The sequence below is a fragment of the Rhineura floridana genome, chromosome 6, assembly GCF_030035675.1.
Source record: "Rhineura floridana isolate rRhiFlo1 chromosome 6, rRhiFlo1.hap2, whole genome shotgun sequence".
NCBI lineage: Eukaryota > Metazoa > Chordata > Lepidosauria > Squamata > Rhineuridae > Rhineura > Rhineura floridana.
The window spans coordinates 112,492,133-112,515,645 of record NC_084485.1 but is presented as its reverse complement, the minus strand read 5'-3'; the positions used below and the strand labels follow the sequence as shown (position 1 = coordinate 112,515,645).

Here is a 23,513-nt window from a genome sequence, read left to right as displayed (position 1 = left end):
TCAAGGAGCTCATCTAAAATGCTGGGAGCACCCTAACTAAAACTCCTGTTTTTTATTTTAGAAAATGATTACCAAGGTTTCGTTTGTGTGAAAACTAGCACAATGGAAAAATGAATGCAGAGGTCCCAACAGGGAAAACAACAGATAAGCTGTTAAAAGTAAGTATCTAAGATGGGGAAAAGAACAAAAAAAGTAGAGCCAAGACCCTTCAATTACTGTGGCAAGCAACTTAGTAACATTAATAATAAAGCTCAAAACTGCATGCCAAATTTGTTCCAACATTATTAAAATGTTCCTTAAAGGCAATGAATTTTAGACGTCTTATCTTTCAAGAAGATGCTCTCTTGAGATCTTCTTTCTAGAAAGTTGCTCTGTCTTGAAGGACAAGAGCTCTGGAATTCAGTGTCTGAGAGAAAGCTTTAAATTAAAATATGTCTGGCTTTTTGAGTTTTTTGTTCTTCAGGAATAAATTCTAATTAAATATCGGCTTGTAACTCATCTCTGTTTGTGTTTTTCCCTGATAAGGCCACCTCTATTTCCAACTTTCAAGTGCGGTTTAAAAAATAACAAAAATTGCAGACACAGATTGCATGCACAAGATACAACATGAATTGTGGCTAGAAACACTTGCGGTTCAGTCTCACTGCTTCAGGGCTCCAGCGTATGACAATGAGCTTTGGGCATCTGAACCATCATGTATTACATGCAGATGTATTTCAAATACACGAGATGAGGCCACCACAATCCCTAAACCATTAAGGTCCAAATTATTGCAGTGGAATTTACTTCCATGTCATCTCTGCTTGGGATCGCATCTTAATGTAGCAAATGTAACCTGACGATCCCATGCCTGTGTGTAGTGACACAATCTGCCATTACCCACATGAGATGAAAGCAGGTGCTAATTAAAACTGCAAGCTAGAGGAAGCATGAATTAAGGCAACAAAGAACACAGAAGCCAGAACAGAATAATCTGTGAACAAATCAGCCTTGATTTTCTAATTCACAATCGCCCCAGAAATTGTTAGACAAAATATACTTAAATACAGCATCTATCACTCCATAGAACAATCACCAGGACACCATGTAATTAGAGTCGTCTTTAACTATAAGCAGCATGTGGCATTTTCTCATCTTCAGGCAGGGGATGCCAAGTTGTCCCTGAAGTGCCTGTTAAATCTCAGGCAATAGTTAGGTCTGAAAGAAACATTTCCCTCTTCACTCTCTGCTCTGCACACATATATCTTTGTCACTCTGTCAACCCCACACACCAAAGTTTCCATGTTTGGGAATTTTAATCCAAGTGTACTTTTTGATTCAATCGTTATGCTGTACTTCCTTCATCAACACTGGGCGCATGAACCCTGTGTTGGCAAAAAGCAAGGAAAACACATAGGGTTCTGTATATTATGTGCTTCTACTTAAAAAAGCACAAAATATGCCACTCTGGGCTCCTACAGAGAGGAAGGGCAGAATATAAATCTAATAAATAAATAAAATATTTAGCTTCCAAACAATTTCAGCCTGCATCTCCCTCCCCCCTCCCGCAAGCAATTTTCTAGCCCTCATGGTAGTTGGATTAATATGCTTGAAAGTGTGTGGTTAATGCATGGTGAAATAGCTTAAAGATAGAGAAGTTGCTGGAAAAGATTTTCTGTAGTTAGGGGGTGGGGTTTTGCACATCTTTCTAGCAACCAATAGAAACAAAAAATATACATAAAATAATTTAAAAAGTCAAAATCAAGTATGCAGTTAGTTTGGTCATTAAGCCTACACACATGGGTATGACATGTCATGGACAGAGCAGAGCAGCAGCCATTATGGATGAAAGATGGCTGACGTATGCCATATCTGTTTCACTTTTGGGCAAAAGTTGCTTGTACCTCTGTACCTCTCAGACTGCTGACTCTTAGCAGAAGAAGCCTTCTGATAAGAGTGGGTGGTTATGTATTATGGGGGTTCACTCACATTAACTAAAATTAATGTACATTTATCAGATTGCTGGTTTGTATAAAAGGTGTATTCACATTTTGGGTTAATTAGATATTCTTGGGAGGCAGAGGGAAGATTTACCTTTTGCATTACTTTTTTTTCCTGTTTGCCTCTGCCTGCCTTGCTGCCTGCTTCCATGTGCTTTTGCCCACGCTTCAGGCCTACCCACTCATAGGTAATTATGACTTTCTTTAATCCAATATTCTAGGTAATTTAAAGCTAAAATAAACAAGTAGTGGGGCTGGAGGGAGTTAGGTAGTAAATTATCTTCTTTATCATCTATTTATATATATAGTGCCATCAAATGCACATGGCACTGTGCAATCATAATGTTTTCATAATGTTTGTCCTAATTAAAATATGTCAATGTTATTAGCTCATACTGTGGTCATTTTCTTCCTAATTCATTTAATTATCAATCACTGGCTTAAATATAATTTTAAATTCTTTTTAAACCGATGTATATATATTACCATGTCCTATACCATTAAGCTTATATAAATATATCATTTTGTTTTAAGGAATTGCCTTAGTTACTTGGCATTGTTGTAGTTTCAAGTGTTATCTTTAAAAAAATCATTTAACTGTTTCATAATATGATTAAGCTTTGGACATCAATAAACCAATATATTCATTTTAGTAACAGTTCTGAGTTTGTGGTTTGTCTGTGGTTTGTACTGTGTTCCCCATTTCACTGGATTGCTACTGAGCAAACTGAACCGGGATTGAAAGGTTCCAATGAAGGTTGATGGCATGGTGTGCATGAGCCCTGATAAGGTTCACCGATTATCATGCAGCACAAGCTGTAAGAAAGGAATAAGAACAATGCTGGATCAGACCAAAGGCCTATCGAAGTCCAGCATTCTGTTCCCACAATGGCCAACAAGATGCGAAAGAGAAGCCCACAAGCGCGACATGAGCACATTATCACTCTCCTGCACATTTTCCCATGCAACTTGTATTCAGAGGCATACCACAGCCCTGGAGGTATACAGCTATGAGTAGAAGCCACTGATAGCCTTATCCTCCATAAATTTTGCATTCTCCCTTTTAAGCCAACACTAAATCTTGTGATAGTGAATGTGAAGAAACACTTTTTGTCTTAAATCTCCCACTATTCATTTTTTTTACAACCCTCGGTTCGAGTATTATGAAGGAGGAAACTTGTTTCTCCACATCATGCATAATCTTGTACACCTCATGCCTCCACTTACCTTTTTTCTAAGGTACCCCCCCCAATATTATAACCTTTCCTCCAGCCTTTGGTTTGTTTTGGTTGCCCTTTTCCGCACCTTTTCCAGCTCTACCAGTATCCCTTTTGAGATGCTGTCACCAGAACTGAAGTTTGTGGAAAGAGGCTTATGCAGTATACAAATTCTTGTTCCAGATGTTGGGGGTACCTGGTGCCTTCTGTACATAAACTACGTGTGTGGATAGTATGGACAGAAGACACTCTCTTCAAGAATCAAGGGTTTTGCCCTTGTTCAGGTGAACACAGCAATTTCACTGTTCCCAACTCCTGTCAGTGACACACAGAGCCACAAGTGTTTTAAAGTCCCTGGAGGTGGTGATATTGAAGAATGAAGTTTGTGTGGGGAAAATAGGTGGAGGATAGTCCATTAGGACAAATGAAACATTGTCTCGCCAATCTCAGTCTGCTCTTAGTCAGTTCCCACCTGTCTGCCTTCTTACTTACAGCCAGCCCCGGGGATAGCCCTGGCAGTCAGCTTTCTCCTCCTCAGTCTCAGTGTAACTAGTTAGCTCCGCCTGTCATTGGCCTCCCTGCCTTCCCCTACTAGTCACAGCATTTGCTAGAGCGGGTCAGAAAGGAGCATTTGCCTCCTTGATGACTTCTTTTCCCACTTGGCATCAGAATAAATGTGTAAGAATCTTCTGTGGTCAGTTAGAAACAGATATTTCCTCTACTGCGCAGGTGGGAAATGACGTGTTCAACTCCATTAAGAAAGCTTACAGCTACTACTGTCGATAGAATTCCTCCAAGAGAGCTCTTTTAATGTTTCATTCCAAAATAGCTAATGACTGGTTACCACACAAGGTGCAGCCTTTTTTTTACACTGTGAAAATAGAAATGGATGAAGAATGCTATTCCAAATAAATTGTGAGCAATCTTGCATGGCACACTGAAAGCAGTCTATGTGTCGCTAATGTAGCCACTAAAGCCACATTAAAAGGCAATTCTTAAACAAAGACATCTTTTTCAGTTCTATGAGGCCAAGGTCAGCTCTTTTTGCTTCTCCATCACAGCCGGAATTATGCCTATATTAAAATGAATATTTTCATAAGGTAGACTTTCAAACAGTATTGATGGAGAGACAGAAGCTCAATGGTAGAGCATACACTTTGCAGACAGAAGGTTATCTGGTTCAGACCCTGGAGTTTCCTGGACTAAGCGGCAGATGACTGGAAAAACTCTGCTTGAAATCCTAGAGCAACTTTCCTCAACTTGGTGCCCTACAGATATGGTGGGAATAAAAAAAAAATCTGTAAGGCATCAGTTTAGGGAAGGATGCCCCAGAGAGCTACTGCCAGTTAGAATAGAGAATAGAGTTATATGGACAAATATTCTGACCTGGTTTACGGCAAGCTTATGTTGTTGCCTACTTATTAAAATATCAACATGCTGTTTTTATTAGTAAACTGTCTTAAGGCATCTCCCAATAATAGTTCTAATATAATCACAGATAACAAAACCAGCAACTAATAAGACAAGCAGGCAATCCAGAATTACTGAAGTTTAACAGAAACCAATAGCAGCAAAAACCCAATAGCAAAATCCTCCTTCAAGAAAAAGCCAGCAAGAAAAGGTAGGTTTTTAGATTTTTCTGTGTTAGTCACGCAATATTATTTCATTGTTCCACTATGATAGTGGTCTGTCCATGTTTGTTAGGGTTAACAGTTGAAACAGTGACAAAATACAATAAAGAGGAATGCTGATATATAGTTTGGTATAAATATTACTTTAAAAAAAGCTTTTGAAAGTTATTCTTATCAAACATTGTAGCATAAAAAGTACTTTACAATTCATAGCTCATTTCACAAGACTCGAGGTAGGGAAAGGCGACGTGTTCAGCAATCTTTGTGTTTGACTGGACACATCAGCTTTCTATATTCATGACCAGTTTGCACTGAAGAGGAAAAGCTCATCACTGGCATGGCAAAGCCTATGAGGTGGCAGATGATTACTGGGGCAACACTTTGTTTGCCTGCAGTCTCGCATGGCTATGAACGATAGGTGGAAACAGTGCCAGTAAAAGTCTGTTTCCTGATCAAGGGGTGGCAGCATGAGACAGAAAAGGAGCTCAGAGGGGGCAAGGTATGTTTAATTTTTACCCTTCCAGTTCTAGAAAGGATAACCAGCAATAGTTTTTTGGGCTCCATGGTGCATTTATCCCAACATTTGTTTTTATTCAAAGCAAATGCATTCTTCCTTGTCTCCATCTAACTTAAATTATGCTAGTTAAGAACCCCCAAAGTCTAGATATGTCAACAGGGTAATTTTGCTGTAGCCACTCAAAACTGTGCCCTAAGGGGTGGTATTCAACTAAGTTTTACTCAGAGTAGATCCATTGAAATTAATGAACCTAACTTAGTCATATTCATTAAGTTCAATGGGTTTACACTGAGTAAAACTCAGTTGAATACCACCCAAGGTTCTAACATTTTAAAAAACATTCCATAAATTACAAACAAGGTATTGAATGAATGTCAGAGACACTAGCAATGAGCAACAGAATACCCTAACCCTCCCCATTTAATTACAATTGTTCTTTATGGATGTACACTCTCTCCTCATTGCAGCACTCTTGTAAGCTTCAAATGCTTAGCTTTTCAAGGTTAAAAACTACACACACTCACACAGAGACAAAACCCAAGCAAGGGTGTATCTTTTCCCTGCCATTTTCACTTGAATGTTTAGTTTTGAACTTCCTTGTTGCCATTGTGTTCCACCAACAGCGGTGTTCTCATCCAGCTCCATGGCAATACATACATTTTGCAAAACAATGGTAGGACTATTTTCTCCCATTCTCCATTCATTGTGGTATGTGTAATTCAAAAAAATCTAGAGGCCCCGAGTATTTTAAGGCTGTTAAACTAATTGCAAATTTCTTAATAACAAAGCAAGCAAAAAACATTGTTACAGAGTTGGTCTTATAAACAATCAATGAACAACAGAGCATTAAATAAGCGATCATCAAATGAACACAACTCTATGAATGAAAATGTTGGTGAATTGCATTTGTTCTTATCTGTTTCCATCCATCTTTTTCACTCTTCTTCTCTGTTCTTTTTGTTCATCTGGCTTCTAGCAGGGATTTGTTTTACTTAATCTTGTACAGCATCATGTATATTGATAATTTATATAATTAATAGCAATCATCATCATAAGGAATGGCTAATAAAAGAAATGTATAATTCTCAAGCCTTCATTTGTTCATTTCCTTAACATAATTTCTTTTTATCAGTTGGTGTCAACTGGTGTAGCAGCAGTGAAGGTTCAGAATTCTTTCTTTTGTAGGTTCTTTGAAGCCAGTCATATCTAGTGAAGGACACTTTATTACTTGAACCTTGTTGTTCCTCCAAAAGAGCTCAAAGCACCTTACACAGTTTCTAGGAATTCATTCCAGGCAGTTTACAGGATTAACTGCATCATGTGCTTCTAACATTTTGTGGGCACACTAAAGAATGTGCTACTAATTGCACCCCTCCCACATACCAAAACATGGCAAAATGTAGTAACCATAGGTTGTTGTAACTTTATCATAATGAAGAAAGAGACTTAGACAATGGATTGTCTTTATAACAAGAACGTTCACAAGATGCTTTGGATGTTAGTGATCCAAGGCCTTTAAGAAGCACAGAGTTCAGATGATAGTAAGGAGCTTCATATGCCCCATGACACCGGTAACATTAATTTAACAGCTATGTCTTAGGTCTAGCTTAAGAAACATATTACTTCATAATTCATCCTATATAGCCACCCAATGCTTTTGATCAGGCTAAAGAGATCAGAGTGCATATGGAGTTCAGGAACAGGGAGGGTGGTAATGATATCCTTGCTACAAATTAATAAATTTAAGGCAAGATGAACTTAGGGAATCTTTTTGATCTAAAGTAATCTAGTGGACCACGTAGCTCAATATAAATCTCAGTTTATTTGCTAGTCCTTCCTAAAGCATGAATAGTAGCTATAGACTACAGAACCATCCTTTCAATGAAATCCATCAACATGTAAAGGCCATTTGGAAGTTTGGCTATGCCAATGATGCTTCTGTTGAACCAAGTGGATTGTACCAAACAGTCTTAGTTCAGGAAAATGTTGGCAGGATGTGGGCAGACTAAATATAAATGTGCCAGCGTAAATTTGGTTTTTCTAACAATCAGGACTGCAATAATAAAAGAAGGGGGGAAATAAATCAAATTAGCAAAAATCAGGATAATACTCAAACACAAGCTATTGCAAATGAAAACTGGAATCTAGAGTAATAGCATAGAGGAATGAGCAGACAATTCTAAAGTAATACATCTAAAATTAAATCCTCCGTCATGCTATAAAGCTTTGGGCAACATATCAGCTTCCTGCCTTGATTCTCCATCTGCTAATAGTAGTAATAACAGTAACACTAATTTGCATATCACAAAAGACTGCTGTGATTTACAGTCTTTTGCAAGGCCTTGAATATTCACGGCAGTTCGATAAATGCTGCAATATTAGTATGTTTTTCCCTGTTACAAGACCTTATCTTTATCACTAATTATAGCCATATAATTATAGTTACCTGAAATATGACTGCACAGTTTGCAACCTTTTTTATTTTTAATAAATCATATTCATATTTGAATTTTAAAAATCTGTTATGTAAATGGAGGAGACTGCTGCACTTTTGCAACAGAGCTCGCGTTTCTGATCTTGATCATATGTAACTATGACTAGAATATCAAGCAGCAGCAATGACCTCTATTCAATAGAGATATATAGGCAGCTCCTACTGCAGACTTCCCTATATAAACTGAAAACTATAAGGGAGTGATCTAAGCAGAATTTAGCCAGCTCACACAGTGAATAATCGAGCTTATGACTCATATGTAAGAAAGCGCATTTTACCTATTTGGAAAAAAAATTCACATTTATTTACTGTCAAACAGGTGTTAAACTTTACATTGGATATTAGTGATGGGCTCATTATTAACAGGTTTACACAAAGGGATTGAAAAAAGCAAAAAATTCAGAAACAATGTACATTTAATTAGATCTTTTATAATAAAATAAATTAATTACTAAATATAGGCAGAAGGAGTATGGAAGAGTAATATTTTTGTTTTCTCTTAGCTTAAAAAGGTCAGGCACCTTTAATTCCCTAATATGTTTGAAAGTAATATTCTGGGTCTCCCTTTGGCTGCTTCCCTTCCTTTCTGCCTCTCTTAAAATTAAAGAATGAAAAGGGAACTGATTTATAACCTGATACAGATTTCTTTTAAAACCAAATTTGTGCAAGGCATGGCATTAATTGGCATCTAAGAGAATTCTTCCCAGAAAATATGTTCTTTTGGCAATAAGAAATTTAGGACATAAGAAGAAGTACTAACGTCAAAGCAGAACGCTGTTTACAGTGAAAAAGAAGTGAAAATGGATAGAACTTGCATTTTAAACATATTACGATACTATGAACCAAATGTAAGGAATAAAAACAGCTTGTAGCATATGTGCAACCAAGAGGGTTTCACAATATTTTCTTCAAACTCTTTAAAATTATTTTAATGACAATTATATTTCTGTTTGGACACAAATGTATTTATTTATTTATTTGACCCTAGCAATAGAACAAAATATAATTTCTTTAGCCATTTTTTTTAATGAGAACAGTTCATTGTACAGTTGAGGAAATATATGAAATAAGGCCTGTGGCTTGATTGCTAGTGGTTAGACGTGTTTTCAATCTTTGCCTTTATGGAAAAGATATGCAGTGAACTGCAAACTGATGCAGAATCTCTCTCCTGCTTTTGCAAGTCTTGTCAGGAATATTAAGGTACAGTAAATTTGTCCCACAGGATTTTAGTGCCTACGTCTTGTATATAATACAATGCAGGCCTACAAAAATGATGCAGCCATATTTACAAATTTAGTTCACAAACTGCTGCAGTAAAATGGCTGGAACGCTCTGTGTGTGTATTTCACAATCTCTTTTATGTCAGCAGCAAGATATCTTAAAATACCTTGATGGTATCTTTTTTTCTTTGTAACAAATAATTTTTAGTATACTCTGTGTATATACAAAGCTTTGTTTTATAAAAATTCACAGAACTGCAAGGTCCAGTCATCTCCTTTACATGGGAGAAACCACAGAGACAACAGAATTGTTGCTTCAAGCAGCTATGAGGGAGCCTGCATGGGGCCAATTAAGTCTGTTTAATACTTGCATGTGGGCTTCAGTATTCCTTTGCTACACTATTAAAGGCTTGTCACTAGTTGCATCTGTCCTTCCCTAACGTCCCCTTCTGGAATACATCCTTCCTTGTTAATGGGAATTATATAGCCGTCACTATTGCCCCTGCTGATTTGATAGTACATCTGAAGCTGATGGCCAGCTCCAAGATTTGGCATGCTTTTGTAGTAAATGTCCTCATTCTCACTCCTCCTGGAGGGAGAGAGGTCTTCCTCAATGTCCGGACTGCTCTCTGGATAAGGAGAGTCTCTGAGGTTGGGCATGCTTGTATAAAGAGAGTCTCTGTTGGGGGACTGAAGGTGGTCTTCAACTTCGGCTGTCAGCTGGGACACATAGCTGTCTGTTCCTTCAGTCTTCACTTTCTTCTGTGGCTGGTACAGAAGGGAGTGAGTCCGTTGAGGAATCAGAGGGGCCTCAAGTTCCTTTTGGTGCAGCTCCAGGCCTGGATTATCACTGTGCATCAAAGATGAAGCATCTGCTACGATGGCATCATCTTCACTACTGCTCCCACCGATCACAGCTTTGATTGGTAATGTGCGCTCTAGGTTGTGGTTCTTGTTGCTGCCCCGTAAGTTGTTGTGTACTAATTCTGAAATGATCATTTTTTCAAATGCAGTATCATTCAGGCTTAGTCCACAGTCTACAACTTGCACGCTGTCATTATAGTCTCCACTGCGTAAAGAGTAGCTGTTGTTGAAATTACCATTTAGCGGTAGAGTATCCATGGCACTTGTATCCCTGGCATTGTTCAGTGAATGTCCTGAAACAGAAAAGTGACACCCTTGGGTTACTGTCTACACTGGAGCTCATGCTTTTATTCTATAAAGGGCTTTAATGTAGTTCAGGACAAAGTTGTACTTGAAAGTTAGGCTTGAGAAACGTTAGGGTGATTGGACATTCCCAACGGTAAAGAGTTATGCACCTTATAGAAGAGAGAGAGAATTTTACAAAGAAATACTGCTTTTCTGTAGAGCTTAGATGATACTTTAATTTAGGAATTTGAAAGCAAATGTAACAATTTAGCACCCAGTTCTCTAGCTCTTCCTGTAAGGAAGAGTATGGTCACTCCATGCCCTTGCATATGTAATGCAAAGCAATTCATTCATAACATTTATATTTTAAGTACAACACCATGATTCAGGAAAAATAAAATCAACATAATTTGTCCTAAACAACACTAAATTAAAAAGAAAAGAAATCAAGTCACATACAAAACAGAAGGTAAATGCATAACAATAAACCCACGTAAGTGGCAAGCAACTATTTTAATATAGCATTTCTAACGTTTCCTTTTGTGTGTGTGTGTTTTTTTATCTGAAGATGGAGTAAAGAAAAGAATGAAAAAAATGGACAAGTACAGAGATTTCATGTTAAGCACAGACAGCCACCTCTCACACTAAAAGGGACTGAGGCCCACAAGCACCATCCAACAACACGGAAGACAGCAGGTGGAATGACTCACTTTGGACAACTCACATCATGTCTGTCTGCTCAGGCTATCTGGCCTAAGAGTAGCTGATATATAAAAGAAAGTAAAATGATTTATTGTAACATGATGAAGAATTACTGAGCTTCTCAGCAACTTAGTCAGAGCAAGGGTTCAGCAAATTAGTTTACTAGCAATAACAGCTTTTTCCCAATGTGATTTTTTTTGGTTGCATTTAATATTCTCTCTGCCAGCAACGGCCCCAGGCTTCAGAAGGTCAAAGTTTGCCTGCAGCCCTGCAGTCTGCATCAGTCACAGTGACAGCACTGAATGAACCAGCATAGTCTATTAAGAGTTGGGCCCACAGACACCATGGGCATATGGAAGTCAAAAGCAGAAATGTTAGGGATTTCTCTATGCATGGGTCACAGAAATTAACCAAAGAAGAAATATTAGCTGTGGAATGGATTATCAGCCAGGGCTGATATCTTTCAACTGCTGGAGAAATGAAGAAATTGGATACATCTGCAGGAAAGATGAAAAGAAGTTTAGGAAAGAAAGAAAGAAAAACCTGGAATTTTATGGTGACATGCTCTTTTTTTAGACAAAGAAATCAATTTTTTTTGGAGACACAAAGACATGTAAACTAAGACATCACATTGCTTCCCAAGCAAAGAAGAAAAATAAAGCTTTGAAAGAAACTGAATGGCATGTATCATGGATAAGTTAGATGATTTGTTAGTGAACCCCTCGAAGAATAACTTTTAGCATTCTACAGCAATGTTTGGAAAAAAATAAGAATGAGATACTGTTGTTGAAATGAAACTGACCACTGTGAGGCTGCTGCATTATATGCAAGGCTTGGAGTAGTTATAGAGAAAGAAACGTTTGTGTGTGCCTCTAGGAACATTTCCTGTTTTACTTTCAGTGTTGCACTTAAAGCTGCAGCTTAAGCAAGAAAATTCAAGTTGCTTCTATAAAGACAGAAAGATTGGGTTGATGCCCAAAAGTGACTTTTCTTTGGTCACAGAATGCTTATTTTGAAGTGAAATAGCTGCAGCTAATCTTGTATTGTGTTGTTCCAGCCAGCCATGCGCACTGAATTAGTTAAAAGGACAGCAGTTCTTTGAAAGCCTTCCTAGGCTTTGATTAAACAACTTTTGTAGCTGGGTAATTTCATATATGTTCCCAAATCTTTCTTGCAAAAGCTTTATCCATATGAAACATATGGCATTTATAAGAGAGAGGCAACACATGGAACACATGCTGGCATTAATTTCCCCTCTGAAGGCATTCTCTCTCTCTGTCTCTCTAATAATCTAATTCTTTATCCTCTATTAAAGAGATATTGAAGCATATTTAATAATCCAAAATGAATTTTCTATGATATACTGCAGAGTTAAGCACACTTGAATATACTTCAGCCAGTTTGAAAGAGGCAAGTTTAGTTGTCCATGATCAGGTAATTCACTTGAAGTCTTTCATAGCCTGTAGCAAGATTACTGTGGGAATGTGGAAATGTTAAGTCAATTATTAAGCATTTCTGCTCAACAGTGCTCTGGTTTTAAGCAGCAAATTATTTCAGCATTGGATATTATCAGTTACCAATAGGGCTTGCTACAGACCTCTTGTGATTTTTTTTTTTTACTTCTCTCAAAAAGCAGTACACATGTACTGTTTGAGCATGGAAAGATTTCATTTGCAAATTGTGAACCACTTGCCCGCTGAGTCTACTTCATGACTGCTAGTTATGTTTTAATTGTGCCCATTAAAAATCATGCTGAAAAAATTTACATTTGATAGGCAAAGTTAAGTTTTACTCCCATACTTGTCTCTCTGTAGGTTGCTAGAGGAAAGCATAAGGAAAGTAAGAAAACACGAGAATGAACATAGAAACTGCAGTTCAGTTTTAAAAATAAAGAACTTTGACATGTAACAACAGCTTTTTTAAAACGTATAAAATTCTTAACACAGAATTGCAATTACATTAGAGGCAAGTATATTTGACGTCTTATTCCACTAATAATGAATAAAGATGCATTAATTTTTGAACTGGCTTAGAAGTTAAGAAAAGCAGTTGGATAGTATAGTATAACCAAAGTAAGGTTAGTAATAAGGCCCTAGCATCCTGATGCTGGCATGTCTGCCTGCAGTGCTGAATTAATCTAGTTGCAACTAAATAATGCATCGGAGCAATGTCGAGTTAGGAAACAAATGCTCATAGCACAGCAGAAGGCACACCCTGTCCTAAATATTTAGTCGCTCGTGTACCAAAATAAGTTGTAGGATCAGGTTGTACGTCCCACAAAAGTATGCTCTTCTAATTCTAGCCACTGTTCTAATTTTTCCAAAGGAAAAAAAAGTTCCTATAAAGCTGCACTATACTATAGTTTGCCTCTAAATATGATTCCGGATTCAGTTTCCCACACCAGGACCATCCAGATGTCAAGATGCCTTGTGTAGATTTAATTGTCTAATCAACTCCATAAGCAGATTGTTCTCAGCAAGCTTTTGATTAATTTTATATTGCATAGACATGATACCTCTAAGTGATATATATCTTGAAGATGGGCTCTCAGACCATGGGGTGTCAGTCCTGTAATAGTATATTAAGATTTATGCCACCTGTGTTAAAAACATGGATGATTATTGGCAAATACCATTACGGCAAAGGCATTATCACTATAATATAGTGCAGTTTTACAAGCCTGGCATTATCAGCAGTGCTTCTTGAGTGAGAGAAAAACTAGAGGCAATTCTAAACCTCCAGCTAAATTAACTGATGGAGCTCTGAACAAAATATCGTTAAGAAACAAATGCAAAATCGACATATCCCAAAGTGTTGGCACACCTGGTGAGTTAAACACAGGAGCTGAAGGGGCATTACATACAACGGTTTCAGCGAGCAATGTGTTATAAGGATTGTTAGTGCCGTGCGGTCGAAGAAGAGGGTTTGTTAGTAGGTAATTGCCAGTCATTCCTAAAGCAAAGAAACAGAAAGAGAGACATCAGCTCTTTAATTTGATTCTGACAGTTCCAATAAAGTTTTTTTTAAAAAAATTCGTGAGTCGTGTATATCTTGTCAAATTTAATTCAGCTGAACATTTCTGAATGTATTTGAACTACTAATTTGAAGGAAGAGAGCGAAAATGTAGTTAGATTTCAGTAATTCACAGGTGCTGGCCAAATCCCCAAAGTAAACACCTGCTGAGAATGACATTTGCTAATTTATACAAAATCGCTGTTAAAACAAGAATAGCAATTAAATACAGAGACTAATGTTCTATTTCAAGATGTTACAGCTTAATGTCTGTAACCCTAAGCATGGGTAGGCACCATAACAGAGAAATCAAAATTGAGTTAATTTAGAGGCATCGGTCAATTGCTGATGCAAACACTCAGGGTTTATTACTAACTTAGCTAAAAACAGAAAGTAAAACAACTTCTTCAGCCAAAGTTAAGTGATGGCAAACTGCAGGAAGCCTATCTTATTATACGCAAAAGAGCACATGCTGAAGGGGAGGCATGGAGGGGTTGAGGGTAAATCATTCATATATTTTTATAGGTCAAATGGATTCATGCTGCAATGCTATCTGTTAGGATTTTTAAAGTCAATTATCTTTAAGCTATGCCTGTTCTCTCTGTAACAATAATCTTAAATGGATACATTGAAAGCTAGAACAAACAGCAATTTATGCAATTTCAGTTGCAATGCTTCAACACTTTTGCATAAACCTCTAAAGAAGCAGACAAAGTTTCTAAATAATTTGTTAAAAACTAGGCATTTGAAAACCCACATTGATCTTGGATCTCTTAAATTAATACAGTTGTCAGAGGAAATAGAATTATATTAGTCTTTGTGGACCCAAATATATCATATAAGAGCTAGGTGAAAGTACTGTTCTATTGAACAATATGACAGTGCACAGGGGAGGTTGATGTTGTCTGAATATATTACATGTCCAGAATGAGCAGCCAAAAAATTTACATAAAAAATTTAAATTGATTAGGTTCTCATTGTGGCAATAGCAGCAGATATTACATTTTAAATATTAATGCCTTTATCACTACTCAAAATATTATTACTGTAGGTAGCAAAAATCCTGCAGTTCAGGGAATTGCTTTACTGACAGATTATGTTAATCTTATTTGGTGTTTGGTTTCATTTATTTGATTTTCACAGATTTTTTAAAAAAGATGCAAACTAAATATAAGAAAGTGCAATTGAAATTGCACTATACTGTGCGATGCAAACTTTTCACTGCATGGTAATTTCAGCTAATTACCATAATTCATGATGGCTCTATGCTCCCACCCCCCTCTCCACCACCTCCTTATATCTGTCTTATTCTCTGCACTGTAGCAGAAAGGCTAGTGATTCTGTAACTGTGGTAGGATGGCCCATGATCCTTGTTTATTTAAAAATGCAGCAATGGCTGCACATTAGGTTCAGGCCATGTTTCATAGGGAAACTCCTACCACACAAATCTCACTGAAATTAGTGGAAGTGGTTCAACTTCCAAATGGGACTTGCTGTTTTTCTGTTTTATTGTGAGCAACTAGCTAGCTGGACAGAGTAATCGCTACACTTGCGTGGAAACCAGAGGATGAGTTGCTGGCAGTACAACCAGCCTGACAATGGAGAATCTAGTACTATACACTCTATTCATAAAAAAATTATCTCTTGGCGCCTATACAGATGTTATGTGCCATGGACAAATGTCAACCTGGAAAAGTCTCATTATCTTCTTTCATTTCCTCTTTCTGTGTGGAGAAAGAAATATCTGAGCTTGGTTGTACCATGCTTATCTGTATGCAACATCTTCTGGTCCTATGCCCCCAACATCTATCCTAAAAGGAATTGGACACTTTCTATTATGGCATCCAGGAGACACTGCATTCAGATAAACATGATTCAGCCTAGATCAGAGGATGGCTTGTATCCAAAGCAGCACTAGTAGAGTTCTGCTGGCGCAGTGGCACTTCTGTTTCCTCTCCTTCCACTGAGCACCCTCAAAATCTTCTCTGGAGGGTCTCCCAACCTTCTGGAGCTACAGAGGGGGGCTACAGGGAAGAGAATGTTCCATTTAGCTAGTGCACACCTCTTGTACTAGCAGAACGGGAGCATTGAATATCATCCATTACTTTCACTGAAAGGGGTGGGGGAGAGCCTGAAACCCTGATTGAGCTGAGATTTTTTTTCTTGTTAAAATCTCTGTCCCCTATTCTAACAGCATTTTCACTTTGCCAGAAAAAGTTGGCTACAGCTGAGGGTACCAGGTTGGAGACGGCTAATCTAGCCACAAGGTGAATTTCCCTGCTCCCCTTTCCCCATACCCTGGTTCGTGTAACATCCAGCCTGATGAACAGTTCTGAAGAACTTGAAAGCTTACTCACTATTCTGTGAAATTTCAGTTGGTCCTAATAAAGACAGCAAAAAGTTCATCTTGGGACTTAAGTCTAGAATTTAGATTCTAGATGCACACCTTAGGGCTCCAACACAGACTGTGGATTTTGGAATGTTCTTGTGGAGCAACAAGAGAAGGGCTGAGAATGTTTATTATCTTTACTGCTGGAGATGGTAGGGGTGGCCTTCATAATCATTTTCTCACAAACACCAGAACTTGTGGACATCCAATGAAGCTGATCGTTGGAATATTCAGGATGTACAAAAGAAGTACTTCTTCACATAGTGCATAGTCAAACTATAGAATTCACTCCCAGAAGAAGCAGTGACAGCCACCAACTTAGATGGCTCGAAAAGAGGATTAGACAAATTCATGGAGGATAAGGCTATCCATGGCTACAAGCCATAATGGCTATGCTCTGCCTCCATAGTCAGGCGCTATGTTTCCAAGAACCAGTTGCTGGAAACTGCAGGAGGGGGGAGTGCTCTCAGGTCGTACTTGCAGGCTTCTCAAAGGCATCTAGTTGTCCACTGTGGTAACAGGATGCTGGACTAGATGGGTCATTGGTCTGATCCAGCAGGCTCTTGTTATGGTCTTATTTAGTACACTTCTGTGAAGAGTCCTGAAGGCTTGAGAACGTTCAATCTAAGTTAATGTGATAAAACTGTGACCAGGGGTCTTAAATCAAGTCTGTGGCTTTTTTTTTCTTCCTTCCTTCCTTCTTTTCATGTTGTCATGTAGCAGACAAATAGTGCATATTATAGACATGATCAAAACTATACTGGGGGAAAAACATATTTGCAGATGACTTTTGTATAAAGCTAGACGATTAGACCATTAATGATTAATTGCAAGTCTCCAAACCAACTGTGTGTTATTTGGTCCTTTGTATTTTTTAAAGTATTATTTCACTTACTTATATATATTCCATTTATTTTTTTAAATGAGGTTGTAATAATATATGTTTTTATCTGATGATTCAATGGTCTGTTGACTGTAATAAAATCTGATTTGATATAACGCTAATGTCAATTTGATTTCACAGGGGAAAAGGTCTACGTTTGGAAATTTAATGCAGTTAAAATGTTACTGCTCGGGTAGTTTTGTTTCAGTCTTAGACTACAAAAGTTAGGGAAGGTTTAAAATTATATTCTTGCTTTTAAGTTAATTTATTGATGAGACTTACTTAAATACAATTTCCATGAATAAGAATATTAGTTTCAATCCTGAGCAAGGAGAATGAGGAAACCAAGTTTTAAAAGTGTTCAAGACAGAGTTAAACTATACTTTTATACATTTATTCCAAACTGTTTCTCTCTCTTTGTATGTATGTGTATGCATGTGTGCTTGCATCCCAATGCTGAGATGTTTAACCCACCTACTCCACAGCACACCTGCTTATTTGGTTTAATTACTGCAACCTAATTCTTCTAAATTCTTATTTGAGAAATGCTGTTTAAAAAAACAAAAACAAAACTAGAGTGAAATGTGTCCAATAACTGACCTTGATTAAGTGTTGAAGTGCTATTGATATCACCTGAGATAAAGGAAGATTCAGATTGTTTTCTCACAGTGTCATTCCACATCCTTCTTATTCGGCTCTGTTAACATAAAGGAAATCGGGCATAACTGTCACATCCCAAATTGCAAGCTGATACATTTAGCTGCAATCCTATGTAAGGTTATGTTGGAGTAAGACCCACTGAACAGAGTGGGTCTTACTTGCAAGATGACATGCATAGGATTGTGCTGCTAGCTGCCCACTCTGTAATGTCTGCCATAAACACTATTATGACCAAAGTACTGGAGAGGAGAATGAAACAGGTAGTGGTGTGCTTGGCTTCAGATTAGTTTCTGGCTCTTTGGTGGCCCTTTAGGAAGCCAGTTGGCTCCTGCTGCTGGGTTTCCTTCTCTCCAGCCTGACCAGCTGGTGCTAGATAGGGTTGTGCCCAGGCTGAGTTCCAACAACTTTAGCCCTGAAGTGTTGAGGGAAGTAAGGTGGTTAATCATTAAACTGAAAGGTCATCTAATAGCTCACATATTCCTGAGTTGAGTTCTGGCATGAAACCTAAAAAAGGCCTTGTAGGGCTGCAGCATTTTGATAAGGGAAGTGAACAGAGCTACCTTCAAAAAGAAAAACAACCTACGGTGGCTTAGCCCCACCCTCAACCCATTTGGTAGCTACTCTTTTAAGCTGTCTGAAAAATAAATTTAGCACAAAGGAAATGTTTAGATTTCTTTTTCAGGGGCCTCTTTATCCTGGTCTTTGACACCTGAGATGTATATATTTTTAGGATCCACCTTATTTCTGTGATGTTGGTGTTTTTAACTGTTTTTAATTATGTATTTAAAACTGTTGTAACCCATCCTGGGACCTTTGGATGATGGGTGGGGTTGTAATAATAATGATGATGATGATGATGATGGCATGGTGTCACTGATCAAACAGCAGTTTAATCAGGCTTCTGTCTTTTCTACTTATGGCCTTAGCATGCATACGGGGAAACATCCTGAGAATGGCTTTATTTACTTTTATAAAATGTCAAGTCAGATTTGAAACATGCAGTTGGAAAACCTCCCTTAAACTGATTTATATCAGGCATGTCTCAGACTTACTGCTGACTACTCATGTTGTCAAAAAGCACATCTCAGCCATTCTCTGGCCATAAGTAAGAAGTAGCTGTAAGTTTGTTTATGGACCAATTGACTTTAAAAAAAAAAAAAAGACATGTACCGCTATCAACCCCAATCTTGGAGAAACATTTAGAATCAGATCCAGAATATATAAAAGAAGCATGCAATTGCCATCAAGACTGTTATAATGAGAACACAATTAGTGCATCTGAATGGAACACATCTCAGTGGGCTTTTTATAAGCAAGGTTAATTAAAAGATGCTGTCATTGAAAGGTGCTGTCAAAATGTTTGTTACCTGAGTGCCAGAGGAATAGCGAGCACTAGTTCTTGTAGTTGATGCCTTTACTGAACTGTGTGGGCTCTCTGTTGGTAATCCTCCACAGCAATACGAATGTCTGAAGCACTTGCCATACTCCTTACGAACCTGGACATTAATAACAATGCTCATAAATATTCATGCTTTTAGTTTTTAAAATATTTACTTCTATATTTATCTATATCTATATTTATCTGCTCCAAAGATCTGAGGCAGACAATGGGGCCAGTTTTATGAACGGCGTTTCTTCAGTTATTGGTCTCTCCCTTGACAGTGAATGTGATCCAGTATGTAAGAATTGGATTGCTATAGCTTCAGATCTTAACTCTAGCCATGTTATGTTCCGAACACATTCACAAGCTACAGTTTGGAGAGAAACAAAATAAAATATTTGTATATGTAAATACATAAAGCTTTGTTTGAATAAAATATAACTCTGAGTAACTAACTAATTAATAGATACTTAACTACCTCCTGGCTGCAACCAAATACTGACAATATATTGGGGTGCACTGCACCAAGTATTCTCGTCTACTGAGTCAGTGATGATGTGCTAAGTAATGAGATCATACTACAGTGTATCAGTTACTCAATACAGGAATGTACATATGCCTGCAAATAACTTTCCTACCTATCAGAAAAGAAACTTTAAGAGGACTAAAACATGAATTTAGCTTTGGCTTAAGTTACAAATTAAAGTTTGGAAACTCTGGGTTGTATCCAGCATTGAGCAAGAGGAAGGCAGAATGTGCAAAAGATCATTTCCCCCAGGATCATCTACCTAGCACCTGTCCTTCCAAAAAGCCTCTCCAGAGGATTGGGGTAGGATGCTTGTAAACACTGTGGTCTGTCATGTATGGGATCGCCTGGGTGGAGGAATCTTGCATCAGTGGTGTGCAAGATTTATGTGCCCTATTTCTGGCATTTTTCCCTCTCACTGCAGTCTTGTACAATACAGACTATACTGTTTGGAAGACCTTCTGAGCTCCTAGAGAGGCTTTTTTGTTGGGGGGGGGGTGCAGGAAAGATGAGGGGAAGAGAAAGGAAAGATCCATTGAACAAGCTTACTTTCTGCTTACACAATGATGGAAACTACGCTTTAAAAGACAGTTATTAATTATGTTTTGCTCAGGATGCTCTCATATGGTATTCATATTGTACATGCTGTATAATATAATATAATAATATAATATAATATAGGTTGTATTCAATGTAGCACTAAAGAGAATGTTTGGTTTCTCCTTACACAACAGAACATTCTCCCCCTCTCCTTTACCCACACCCACCCTTAAATCTGTTGTGTGTTTTTTCCACTCCTCCAGAGCAGATTTGGGATGGCACGGGTTGCATGTGGGGAGACAAGGGGGGAAATTCCCTTGCACTAGTGGTAATCCTTGCACTAGTGCTTTCATTTAGTTGAATACCACCCTACATCATTTCCAGGATAGTATCATATCCTATTAATATTGAATGTGTTTAGGTCTATTCTGTTCTATTCTATTCATCCACTACCAGTACAATTAAGTATAGGCCCAGCCCCAGTCTTTCCTCTCCCAGCAGCCACAACCTGGATGTTCAGGAGGAAACAGCTCCCATACTTATGATGAAGGATAGTATATATATAAAAAACTACATGTTTAAAAAATTTAAAGTATGTCAGTGAGGAACAGAATTTTCTCCTGTATGCCCCACAATTATCCTTTTCCCATGTATTTCCTAGATGGACTTGGGGAGTTAGAGATAGTAGTAAATCATAAAAAAATGTAACCCATAATTCACATTCTGCAGCATACTTAGTTTGGCTTAGACCTCTGACCAGGCTGCTGTTGTCCTGACTGGCTCCCTGTGCCATGCACTGCAAAAAAAACTAGACTTAATCTGGTGTGGACTCTTAAATGTTTGAGGAGAGCCAGTGCATGCCAAGCAACTCTACTGAACAGCTTCCAAAGTGGAATGGGAGCTGAAAAGACTGCTGGGAACCATATGTATCAACAGACTGCAATCCTCTACTTAAAACGCAGCAGGGGTCACTGGGGGGGGGATTGTCACTAACCTGACTTCCTGTCACTAGTTTAGTTGAGGCTGGGAGGGAGACAAGGTGGCAAGGTCACCAGAGTGCAAATGAACCAGGGGAATCAATCTGGTACTCCCTCTGGTGCATATGCAACTACACCAACTTTGCTTCCTCTTCCCTGATAAGCCCTGGTGATGGAAGGTTAGGCAAATGCTGCCACCCTACTCTGCCGACCACTACTGGGAATATTTATATTTTGACTACTTTCCTTTTAAAATGTTTCCAATGTACATCCCATCCCTCTAATTATGAAGAAATATCCACCGAATAGGTAATTTCTTTCGTGATGCAAAGGACTTTGTAGAAATATGTATCACAGCTGCCACACACAAATTGAAGAGCATGCCAACTCTAACAAAAATTCTAAAATGCCAACTTGATTTTAAATACAAAAGGGTACTTCTGATTCAATACTTAGCAAAATAGCAGCCAATAATTCAGAATGCCTTTTATCCAATGATCTCAAATTAATGAAATATCCTATGAATCAGGAATCCCAATGTGTGAACTGTAATTTTTTAATACCCTTTCAAATGCTGATTATAAATAGTATTTTACCTACATCTAAGTTTAATGTCTGCTCTTAGAAGATGGTAAAAGAGTCTGCCAGGCCACTCAGTCAGCCTGCTGGGGAACAACTTTTGCTAAAAATCTCTCACGTCATTACGAACATATCTCTTTTCATCAGAAAAATCACAAAAAAGGTATGCTTCTGAGGCTGATTTTATTTTATTTATTACATTTATTCCCCGCCTCTCTTTCCATGATAGAAACCCAAGGCGACTTACATACGGTTCCCAGGCGGTCTCCCATCCAGGCACTGACCAGACCTGACCCTGCTTGGCTTCAGCAGGGAGCTGGCCTCACGCGCCTTCAGATCAATGGCAAATAGCACCTCACACCACCAATATTTTTCAGGGGACAGGAATCACCAATAGGTAACTGCTATTACACTATTTTAATAAACACAATATACTCAACAGTTCTCTGCTTCACAACAGGGATCAGGAATGTTTGCTGAACAATGAATCCATTCATTTTAAGGATGATTTTTGATGCAGTTTTTAAAAAACTTTCTGAACTGACTTTGAACCTTTTAATATTTTCAGTTTTTCAGTATACATTTCATTCTTTTCTTCTTTTTATAAGCTAGACACATTTAAATGTCTAGTCTATAGCCCAGCTAGTCCTGTGCAGTAATACTCACCCCATTATTAACACTATAATTAGTATGAAGCTGCCTGGAAAAAAGCCCCATTGAACTCATTTGGGATCTTCTTCTGAGTAGACATGTATAGGATTGTGCTGTAATCTCCATATATTAAACACGGTAACAATTAAAGTTGCTGCATCCATACAATCCCAATTACTGGCATGTATTCACTTTCAACTGTGACACTGCCACCTAGGAGTAGTATCACAAGAACATGGAATAACAGGTAAAAACGTAAGAATCAGGACTTACTTCCAGCTAATTTTGGGGGGGACTGGAATATAAGCCATTTAAAAGAACCCTTACTTCCATCTCTCTATGCACGATTGATAGATTTTTATAAGGTCCTGTTTAAAAACAGATATTGGAGATATTTGGGGTTGTATACAAATAAAGTGTACACGTGCAATAACTCACTTTCTTTTGGAGCGCACAATGAAAGATGAAAATAAACATTCCTTGGAAAGCATTAAATACTGTGAAGAGGTATGCCATCACAATAGTCTCATCGTTGACATAAAGCAGGCCAAAAGACCACGTTAAGCCCAGAAGACACAGGAGAGCAAATGCACCTAGGGCCCAAGACCTGAAAAAGAAAATTAATTTAAGTAACACTGCTAATTTTAAAAAAAATCAAACTGCAAGTCTACATATTAAGACTTTGCTTGCTACAATTTGCTTTTATTCGGTTTATATTCAAATATAATTATAAATTATTGGCTTTAACCTTTCATCTATTGGGGAAGAACTATTCCATTATAGTCTCCAGTGAAAACAGCAGTGGTAGATAAGACTTTTTCTTTTTTTAACTCAAGACAGCAAAAAATGTCATTGCTATTTTGAAATGCCAAGCCCTAGGACCAGATCTAGCAACCCCTTTGCTTTATCTGGATGTATGTGTGTACATACGGAGATTTAAAAGTCTCATTTCACCACTAATGGATGCCCATATTTTAACAATTGTGCTTGCATCTGACACACACAT

At 37.9% G+C, this 23,513-nt stretch overlaps 1 protein-coding gene across 19 annotated transcripts in view; it reads right to left on the bottom strand.

Moving 5' to 3' along the window:
• Positions 1–8,159: 8,159 nt before the first annotated feature.
• The window catches only part of ADGRL2 (adhesion G protein-coupled receptor L2), a 252,946-nt gene continuing 237,592 nt past the window's right edge, over positions 8,160–23,513 (bottom strand). For 14 of the 19 annotated variants that reach the window (XM_061633470.1, XM_061633468.1, XM_061633465.1 and 11 more), the window contains 5 exons: positions 22,946–23,114; positions 19,221–19,349; positions 17,794–17,890; positions 13,733–13,861; positions 8,160–10,215 (listed from right to left, as the gene is read on the bottom strand). In XM_061633470.1, the coding sequence (XP_061489454.1) occupies positions 9,461–10,215; positions 13,733–13,861; positions 17,794–17,890; positions 19,221–19,349; positions 22,946–23,114 (1,279 nt within the window). In that variant the 3' untranslated portion in view covers positions 8,160–9,460. Of the gene's footprint in view, positions 10,216–10,917; positions 10,971–13,424; positions 13,507–13,732; positions 13,862–17,793; positions 17,891–19,220; positions 19,350–22,945; positions 23,115–23,513 lie in introns of all 19 variants that reach the window. The other 5 variants (XM_061633483.1, XM_061633484.1, XM_061633478.1 and 2 more) reach the window with 3 other exon arrangements.